Genomic DNA, 10971 nt, shown 5'->3' with positions numbered 1-10971 from the left:
GGCTAATTGATCGGGTTTGAGTTTGGCCTTAATATTATGTGTTGTATTTACTAAATGAGACAAACAACTTACTAAGGCATAAAAATGATGGGAAGGATTTATCTTGTACAAGGTTCCATCGATCGATGTCGATGTCATGATTGAAGCCTAAAGAAAAAGGAACAAATTCCAGCAAATAAGTCGATTCCAAAACAAAACATTTAAAGCAAATATATTGAAAATGGGTTACAGATAAAACTCAGTGAAATAAGAGAAAACGCTCAAAGTTGATTGAATGGTTCGAAAAGGAGAAGCGACGAAATGCACTGGAGGACCGATGAACAGTCGGAGTATCTTCGAAAAGCAGAGCGAAAAATTTCAAAAGCCAACGAAAGGAGATGTTTTTTTTACTTCAGGTGTTCTACGCGAAAGAGAAGGGAAAGCGAACGTGGGTAGTTGCCATTCAATGAAGAGGATAGAAATTTAATGAAGGGCATTTTTGTCCATTCACACCTAAATTGTCCTAAAACTCTTCCTTTTGAAAACTTGTCCCAAAAGTCATTTAAACCTCCTTTTTTAACCTATTTTTGGTAATTTCCCAAAAACTATTATACGAAAGATGTAAAAAGTACACCAAATTGTCTACTCTAGTTAGATTGTATAATTTAAAAGTTAAGTATGGATGGAACAATAACCAATTTTTCAGAATTACTCAAAACTTTGAAGGAGATTCTGTCTACTACCAATAAGCTCTCAAATTCATTGAATGAAGCAAAGAAAACATTAGGTGCATTGAGAATGGAATATGAAAAGATTTATGCATGCCCTACTAATTGTTGTTTCTATAGGAAAGAATTTACTAATGTAATTGAATGTCCTAAATGTGGTCAATCAAGGTGGAAAAATGTTAACGATACAAATGAAGGGAGAAAGAAAATTCCCTCAAAAGTGATATGGTACTTTCCACTAATTCCACGATTTAAAAGGCTATTCAGAAGCATAGAATGTGCTGAAAACTTGACATGGCATGCTAGTGAAAGAATTGAGGATGATAAGTTACAATATTCAGCAGACTCTCCAACATGGAAGTTAGTAAACTTTAAATGGCCAGACTTCAATTTTAAACCCAGAAATTTTCGTTTAGCATTGTCAGTCGATGAAGCAAATCCTCATAGTGACATGAGTTCTAAATACAGTTGTTGGCCGATAGTGATGGTTGTTTATAATATTCCACCATGATTGTGTATTAAAAGAAAGTACATGATGCTATCGATGCTAATTTCAAGGCCAAAACAACTAAGAGATGATGTAGACACATACTTAGTACCACTAATTGAAGATTTAAAACTTTTATGGGAAAGTGGTGTTGAATGTTATGATGCTTATCCATAAGAACTATTCAACTTAAGGTTAATTTTGTTGTGGACAATCAATAATTTTCCTGCATATGGTAACCTTAGTGGATGTTGTGTGAAAGGGTATAAAACAAGCTTAATTTATGGAGATATTACAAAATTCTACAAGTTAAAGCATGGGAAGAAAATAGCATACCTAGGACATCGAAGATTTCTAGCACACAATCATCCGTATCGACAACAAAAGAAGTAATTCAATGGTAAAAAAGAACTTGGTACAATTCTAGGACCACTTTCTGGGGAGGCTGTGTATTTATAGTTTTAAGATCTTGAATTTCCTAGAGGAAAGAACCATAAGAAGCTGTCGATGAACAAAAATGAAAAAATTTATTGGAATAGGTTATCTTTCTTTTTTGAGTTGTTATTTTGGAAAGATGTTCATGTCAGACATTGCTTAGATGTGATGCACATTATGAAAAATGTTTGCATGAATATCTTATGTACACTACTTGATATTCTTGGGAAAAGTAAAGATGGGTTGACTACTAGACACGATTCAGATCACTTAAGGTGGATTGCTCATGGCCCTCATCCTTTGTTATTACATAGAGTGGTTATGCAATAAATAGATGTCTGTATCACACAAAAAATTGTGATAAAAATCAAAGTGTACAAAATAGTGGAGTTAGCTTAGTTCCAAAAACAAAGCAAGTGTCTAGTCCTAAAGATAAAAATCTCGTCATTGAGATATGTCATTCTATGGAGTGATACAAGAGATATGGGAACTCAATTATAATATGTTTAATCTTCCTGTGTTTAAATGTGATTGGATTCAGAACAATGGCGGTATTCGAATCGATGCACTTGGTTATGTTTTAGTTGATTTAAATAGAATAGGACACAAGTCAGACTTCTTCATACTAGTAAGTCAAGCAAAACAAGTATTTTATGTTGAGGATCCATTTGATGTTAGATGGTCAGTTGTGCTTACTCCATCATAAAGAGACTTTAAAGATAGATATAATGACGATGAACTTGGTTGATACAGTACTACAGTGTCAAGGAATGCCCAATGATATGTCAGATGTTGATTTAAATAATGGTTTGGATGAAAACATCTTAACGTACGAACGATCAGATTGTGAAGGCACATATGGATACCTACATAATATTATAATGGTGTGTTTTCAAAATTTCAAACTAATAGTACCATAAGTTCATCATGTTCATTCATTCCATTTCATTTTTTATTGTTTAAAACTTGCATATCCTGCTAATTATTTCTTGATTTTGATTGACAACCTTTGATTCATATGTTACATGGACGATTTTAATGAAGAACTTGGTGTTGGTGAGTTGAATGAAACATTTGAAATTGAGGATGGGGAAGAAGAGATTCATATTGGAAATGAAACCCCAAAATAGATAAAGAGACCACGAGGACCTACTATTATGTTCGATGTCACTCGTATTATAAGTTTGGAAGAGAAGAAGGTGGTGAGGTACAATGAAGACGGAGTACCTATCGGTGAGAATGGACGAAGTTAAAGTCTTTCATAGGGTCTGCGACACATTATCTTGTCCCTATCACATATATGTCTTGTAAAAGTGTGCCTACAGTACTAAAAGATAAGATATTCACTACAATTGAGGTATATATAATTTCCATGTGTTTATATTAATATTGTTTCTTGATGTACTTACACTTTACTAAGTACTTTTAAATATTTAGGCTGCATTCGTCACTAATCCAAGATCTAGGAAAAACATTCTCCAAACTGCAAGCATTTCGTTTCATCATTTAAGAACTAGCTAACGACGAAATACATTATGCCACATAAAAATGAACTGCAACTCCTACAAGTTCCATAAAAAAAGTATTCATATATTCATCAAAATCATTGGGAGGAATTTGTAAGGTCAAAACTATGTGAGACTTTTAAGGTATGAACAACGTTTATTGATCAAAATCATTAAGAAGATTATTTATTACTTTCTCATTAATAGAAACATTTGAATATAGGAAACAATACAATTGCAACAAGATCAACGACTTAAGAACAAGTACAACCATAGAATTTTAAGGAAAAATTATGCCAATCTTATTGAGAAATTGGAATTATTGAGGAATTGGAATGTAGAAAAAGGAGGATTCAAATGAAGCTAATTTCGATCGAGCCAACATGTGGAAAGAAAGCTTGAGTTAACAAACAAGGGGAATATGACAATTACGATGTTCAGTAAGTCATCCATTAAATAGTAAGACTACTTGTAGATTACACATTTGAATTAACCATACAAAAGCATTTCTATAACTTAGATTCGTATTGCTATCTTTTTAGAATAAGATCTCAATGAATACAGATTCATTGTCCCTTAAAGGACACTCTTCTAATGATGTCTTAACCCAAGCATTGGGTACGAAAGAGCATCATAGCCGTGTCTGTGGGGGTAGCCTATATGACATAAGTCAATTTCATTTCTTTGCATTTAAATTTATGTAGCTCGTTTACGAGCTTAGAATATTTTGTAGGTACTTATATTCATTTATTATTGGTTCGAAGGAAAATTTACAGTACGTTTGTAGATTTGTCTCTCATCACTTTTGGACATAACTCACAAGAATATCGAATTCGAAACTTGTGTAGTAGATTGATGGTCTCAAAAGCAAATCAAATAGTTCTTGCTCCTTTTAATCCTGGGTAAGTCAAGTTATTTTATCAGTTGCATTGACAATAAAATAGTACTTATATAATTAGAGGTCATTGGCACTGCTTGCCATAAATGAGTACGACGATACAATTTTCTACCTTGACTTACTAAGGACAACATCAAAAGCAATTACAAGATATGTAACTGACACGTAAGTTGATCTTCTATGTCATGTAGTGTTGATTCTAATGTATGTACAATATTTTAAAATTTGTGCAATCTTATCTTTGCAAAACAGAGCAATAGCAATCTTTTAGTTACAAAAGAACATTCAGCAAAGCCGAAAACAAACTTTATGACGAACAGTAAAAGCAAGTATAAACATTTATTACATATTTATTGTATTTTGTAGACTACTAGCAATTATGATTACTTTGTTATTTTAATTTGTTGTTTTTATATAGTGTCCTCTAAAAGGTAGAAGCATGGATACTACATCATGAGATTTATGAGAGAAATTGTGACTAGGGGAAGCATTGTCATATCAGAATTGGTATGTTATATATCAAATTATTTCTTTTGTGGGAATAATAACTTTCATGAACACTAACTTAGAGAACATTATGAGAGCATTTAATTTGTTGAGACTTGAGTTAATTGGTTTGCTTGGATGTGAGTTAATTCATTTATTTTGCATGTTTATGGATTGATACACGAAGATCATACTTACAGGCCGAGTTAGACGAAGTGCGAGTTGAGTTAGCTAACTTTCTGGGTTCATACATGTGATTGTAACTTATTTGTGATTTTGAAGTAGAATTTTTTTTTTCGTGGCTGCCATTCTGAAACTTTCTATATAGATAATATAGGTCAATTTTTTGAATTGTTCATATGGGAGGGGAGGAGTTGATTAGTACACTTAAGGACACAATCATATTATTGATTAGTATACTTTTTAAGATTGACGATTTTCAAAAGTCATGAACACTCATACTCTTAACTATTTTTAACTGTCATGAACATTTGTATATTTGATGTTTTATTAACTGTTAAGAACTTCGACTTTCTTAATGCTGGCTTCAATGACGGTTTTAAAATCGTCAAGAATAATAATTATGGATGATTAAAAAACTTCAAGAGAGTATTTTTTGAAGTACTGTTTAAATAACATGTAACGACCAAACTCCTTATACTAAGCCGAGGTCCCTACTAATAAAAAGGAAAATAAAATTTCTTAAATTTAAGTAGAAAATAATACAAAACCTCAAATTACTCATAAAACTTTGAAAACAAATGTATATAGAAATAAATCAAAATAAATAAAATAAAATTCTAACTCGGGTCCTATCTAATTTTAAAAGGAGAAAATTAATAAAAAAATACATAAATACTGAAATATGAACAAATAACATAAGGCGGAAGCAAAAGTGTTCTCTATGGCTCGCCACGGTCACTTCTTGTCATTCGCCAACTTCCCTCTGCCCTTACCTCTACCTCTGCCTATAAAATTAAACAAGAAAGAGTGAGTATAAAAATAACTCAATAAGGGACCTACTAATAGTCCCACTAGGTGTCTCTTAACTTCCTATTAGAGTCATGTAAAGTAATACCCTTAAACTGGGACGTTCCCCAACATGTGCGATCTGTGATCCCGTAGGAACATCTCTGGTCTTCGGTGAACCCAAAGGAACACCTAAGACAATCGAACTATGAGTGACCCTGTCGAATCACTCATAATTATGTCTATATCATACTGGACTGGTGATCCCATCAAACTACATAGTCGTAAAAAGGTGGTGATCCCGAGGGATATCCATGTGGGTACAACTCTAATAGGTAAAGATAACAATGCACCCTAACCGTAGCATGAACATATCATCACATCATCATAAACATGACATAAGTATCAATCATAGCATTCGTATTCAAATTTTATCATCATAAACATACCTCTATCGGATCTATTAGTCATCATAATCATGGAATAATCCTGACTACCAATCACCATACATATTATCATATTATGCATACAAGCTACATCAAAGCATAATAGAAGAATTTCATGCAAGCTCTCACTTCAATATGAAGGTATAATAGGAGATTAGCTTAACCAAATGTAATCCTAACAGCAAGGTCAAGCTTCCAAGGAATAATCCTAAATAGTAAGGGTAAAATACTAAGCAGATAACTTGCAATTGATTTAGGATCCAAAAATCCAGTTAATTCAACTTACCCAAAATTAATGTCGGATCCAACTCAACCTTAATTTAGGACGACGCTTTACAGCTCACTTCCAATCCTTCAAGAAAAATAATTCAATTTAATCCAAAATTAAATTATTTAGGGTCCAACTGATTCTTTCTTGGACATTAACTAAAACCCAACTAAAACTTACCAAAAGTATAGGTGAAAATGCCAAAATAGGCTTGGCAGCTAAAACATGGTTAGGCAGCTCGACTAAATGAAGGAATCGGCTCGGGTAAGGCACGTGGATGGCTCAACGACTCGCACAGGCGCACACAGCTCGGACATTGGCTCAGGTTCATGTGGATGGCTCAGCGGCTTGTATAGACGCGCACGGCTCGGACTTCACGCTTGAAGGACGAAACGCAATTGGGAATGGCAACTCGCACACGGTTGCGAGGATGGCTAACGCGGCTGGGCTTCAACAGCGATGCACGAAACGCAGACGACTCGACGGAATGACAGACGGAGAAGTGGCTCAGCTTGATGAACGACGTGAGGAGACGATGCACGACTAGGGCGAACGCGAACGATCGACTACGAATGATGATAGCGGCGGTGGTGGCTTGCGGAGGAAGATGGTAGCTAGGGTTTGTGAAAAAATTTAGGGTTTTCTTTTGTGAGGTAGGGTTTAAATGAAGAAGATGATGAATAGTGGAATTTCACGGTTTTCAAGGGGCCTTTTTAAAGAAAATTAATAATAATATAAAATTATCATTATTTTCTTTTATTTTTCTTTATTCTTTTCCAAATAAAAACTCAAACCCTCTCTCTTCATTTAAACCCATCAAATCCCCTCTTTTTACTCAAATCTCCCTCTCTCTCCAATCAAATCACCTTTACCTTTTAAAAAATATATATATATAACCTTAAATAATTATATTTTATCCTTAAATTCAATTAATTATATACCAAAACATATAATTAATTAAAATTCTTTCAAATACAAATCTCCCAACACAAACTACCTTAAAACTAACTAAATCAATCATTAATTCCAAATTCAATTAATTAGATAATTTTCTAAAGTATCTAATTAATTCAAATTCCACAAATCAAGGATTTCCACAATTTAAATCATGTAACACTAAAAAATTTCAATAGTTGTTAAAATTTAACTTAGGATAAATAAACTTAAAATTACCTACTTTGAGGCGTTACATAACATCTCTAACATGGGAACTAAATAATTATAAACATATACACACACTGTATAGAACAATTCCGAAAACGAAAAAAGCTCACAAGTCTACAATGAAAAATACCAAAAATGGTCTGTCAACCATACCGTCAACAACACGCGTAATATATTTTGTACACGAGCGTTTAGATTTTCTATTGTTTGGTACACGATCGTTTGGATTTGGTTATTGTTTAGATTTGGACAGCCAAATCTAAACGATTTTTTTTTTAAATTCTATGTACATGATCATTTAATCTGGTTATACGATTGTTTAGATTTAGCTAAACAATTTTTTTCAAGATTCTTCTGGTACACGATTGTTTAGATTTGGCTACACGATAGTTTATTTTTTGTACACGATCATTTAGATTTGGCTACCCAAATCTAAACGATTTTTTTAAAGATTCTTTGGTACACGATTGTTTTTTCAAGATCTTTTATATTTAGTACACAATCTTGAACAACCAAATAATAACAGTCTGAAAAAAAATTAAAAAATAGATCTTTTATATTTAATACACGATCTTGAACCAAATAACATATTAGAAAAAAAGGAAGAAGAGAAAGAGAAGAAAAACGATGGAAAGAAAAAAAATAGTAGAGGAAGAAGAAAAGAAAGACGATAAAAGGGAAGGGCGAATCTGGAATACTTAAGAAAAATGACAAACTTTGAGCTTTTTCATTTTGTTACACAGACCGTAAATATTACATATTTGTTATATTTATGAAAAATTTCCATATAAATCTATGTGTGTATATGTATATATATATATATATGTATATGTTTATTTTAGGTTAACTTACAACAATATAAATTAATTAGTTGCACGCTTTTTTAGAATATTTAAAGCGCTTTGGAACACAAAAATTCATGATCATTGTCATTGGTTTTGCAATATACTTGTTTATTGTTTTTTTCTATAAAAGTAGAAAACTCTTAGGGTGTGTTTGGGGGAGGGAAAGAGTTATGGGAGAAAATGATTATGATAATCCTAAGATTATGATAATCTTAGTGTCATGATAATATGTGTTTGGGGGAAGTGTTATTATTGGTAGTGTTGTTATAATATGTGTTTGGGGAAAGAAATATGAAAGGTAGTGTTATGATAGTATGTGTTTGGGAAAGGGATTATTATACTACTGTTATAATAATATGTGTTGGGGAAATGATTATTATTGTAATATTATTATAATATGTGTTGGGGGAAGGATTATTATTGTAGTATTATTATAAATTGTGTTTGGAGGAAGAGTTATGAGTGTAATATTATTATAAAACTTGTTTGGGGCAAAGATTACGTTAATTGGATTTTTGATATTTTTTTAAATAAGGAATGTTAATATAAGAATAAAAAATTTATAATTTAATATATTTTTTAAAATGATCAATATTCAATTATGTAATTAGAATAACCAAAACATATTTCTGTATATACTTTTGAAATATTTTTTTTACGTACCTGTGAGTAACAAAATATTCATTTTCTAAAATAGTTATATTAAGTCCCATTTAATAATTTTGTTTCTTCTCTTATGTTATGTCGTGCAAAATTAATTCGTAAATCCGTAAATTCATTAGCACATTTAAACAAATTATTTTCAAGTGTACGCAATTTAGAAATATTGTAAAAAAGAACTTGAACGAAAACAGTACATTAATACGATAATACAACAATATCAAACCATTACATTGGAAAGCGAAATGAAAATACAAACCAAGCTTGAACAGAAAGATAAGTTTGTTAGATAATAAGACAAAACAAGTAAATTAATGAACATATAGTCCAAGTACAAAAAACCACCAATACAAATACAACAAACAAACTAGTCATCGGTTTTCTTGAAGAATGATGTTGCAGTACGGGTACTTCATATTGTTGGGAACCTCAAGCCATTCAGCAATGCGGTTCAGTTGTTCATTTCCATACTCAATCGCAGTGTGAAGTATGTCCCCACTGTCTGCGGCCTGTCTCCACGTTTTCACTTAGACCCGCTGGAAACATACCTACCTTCATTTACCCGAGCATTTCTTGTTCTCATCAATTAATCAGGCAACATGTTCAATCCTTGACTGTACATAGGCTGGAAGTCCATATCCCACGCAGCATCAGTGGCAAATGGCTCGTACCTAGTAGGATCGTTTGACCCAACGTCTGCAAAACTCTCGGTCCGACCTCCTGTTGCACGATCTTTGTCAAACACATACGACAATTCGTCATAGTGGGGAAACAACTTATTAAGGAGGCCCTTGGCCGCCAGATGACTCTATATAAGTGCAATAATAAATTGTTAATCCAGTTTTTGAAATATACTACAATAATAACACAAATGACTAGCAACGCACCTTGACCCAATTGTCGAAGACTTCTTTCTCTGCGATGATGCATTTTTGTTCATCATTCCACCCAAGTCCACTGCAAGTTGGGCCAAGCATCTCTGCAATTGCATGAAACATTCTCTTCAACAATTTTATTCGGCTATTGATCGTTGAAGCATGGACGTTAGAACCTGGGATCTTGAAGGCCATCATTCCCGCCAGCTGATTTAGGTACGGGCCAAATCGTCCCGTTGTCGGACCTCCACCCACCAGCATTGACTAACTCCACGAGGCACTTGACGAGACCTGCCTCTTCCTCTTTAGTCTAATTGTGCTTAAGTAGTCTCGATGAACTTTTCATGCTAGAAATGAAATGCAAACATATTAGTTTCATTAATTTCCTACGATTACATACGTAGTACATTCAAGTCGTACTGAATAACAGTTTGCCATTAAAAAGTTCAGTAATCGATACATTGAAGATAAATATATTCTGAAAAGTATGACAAAATTAGAGCCAGTGCAAGCACTACTTAAGTATGAAAATGAACGGTGAATATTTAATAGTTCTACTGGTTACGCAACACCCATTCACTAAACATTTCTTCAGCAAGGTCGTCCCTCCACTGAGTCCACTCATTGGACGTCTCTATGTAATGTATGTCATGGGCGACACTAGTCGCGTGGGTAAAATCAACCTCATCTATGTCGTCCACTATATCAAAGGTTGTCATCTCTCTATTGATAAGGTTGTGGAGGAGACAACATGCGAGTATTGTGCGACATTGAACTTCTACAGGGTAGTATGACTTTTTCCGTAGTATCACCCATCGACCCTTCAAGACATCGAATGCTCTTTCGATTACATTACGAGCAGAAGAATGCTTCATATCGAAGAACTCTTTCGAAGTTGAAGGTGCATTTTCAGCGCCACGCCATTCTTGCAAGTGATAGCGTTGGCCTCTGTATGGTACAAGGAAACCCTTTGCATTTGGGTACCCAGCATCAACCAGGTAGTAATAACCTGTCATCACATTGTAGGATTAAAATGTCGCAGCTATTAATTGGAAAATTGCATTTATAGGTACAATGCCGTTGGTAGTTACCCTTGGACACCTTCAGGCCAAGAGATATAAGTCTTGAAATGGCATCATGGAGGATGCGTGAGTTCGCAGCTGATCCCTCCCAACCGGCAAGTACGTAAACGAAATCTCCATTCGTGTCACACACGCCAAGTACAT

General features: G+C 33.6%; 1 protein-coding gene across 1 annotated transcript; it reads right to left on the bottom strand.

Moving 5' to 3' along the window:
* Window positions 1–10299: 10299 nt before the first annotated feature.
* LOC107990391 (protein ALP1-like) lies at window positions 10300–10761 on the bottom strand. The gene has a single exon (XM_017043490.1). It carries the CDS (start codon window positions 10759–10761, stop codon window positions 10300–10302), a length of 462 nt encoding a protein of 153 aa, XP_016898979.1.
* Between the last annotated feature and the right edge of the window lie 210 nt (window positions 10762–10971).

This window comes from Cucumis melo, chromosome 12 (assembly GCF_025177605.1).
Source record: "Cucumis melo cultivar AY chromosome 12, USDA_Cmelo_AY_1.0, whole genome shotgun sequence".
In the NCBI taxonomy this organism is placed as follows: Eukaryota; Viridiplantae; Streptophyta; class Magnoliopsida; order Cucurbitales; family Cucurbitaceae; genus Cucumis; species Cucumis melo.
The sequence above is the reverse complement of the archived record's forward strand: the minus strand, read 5'-3'. Positions and strand labels throughout refer to the sequence as shown.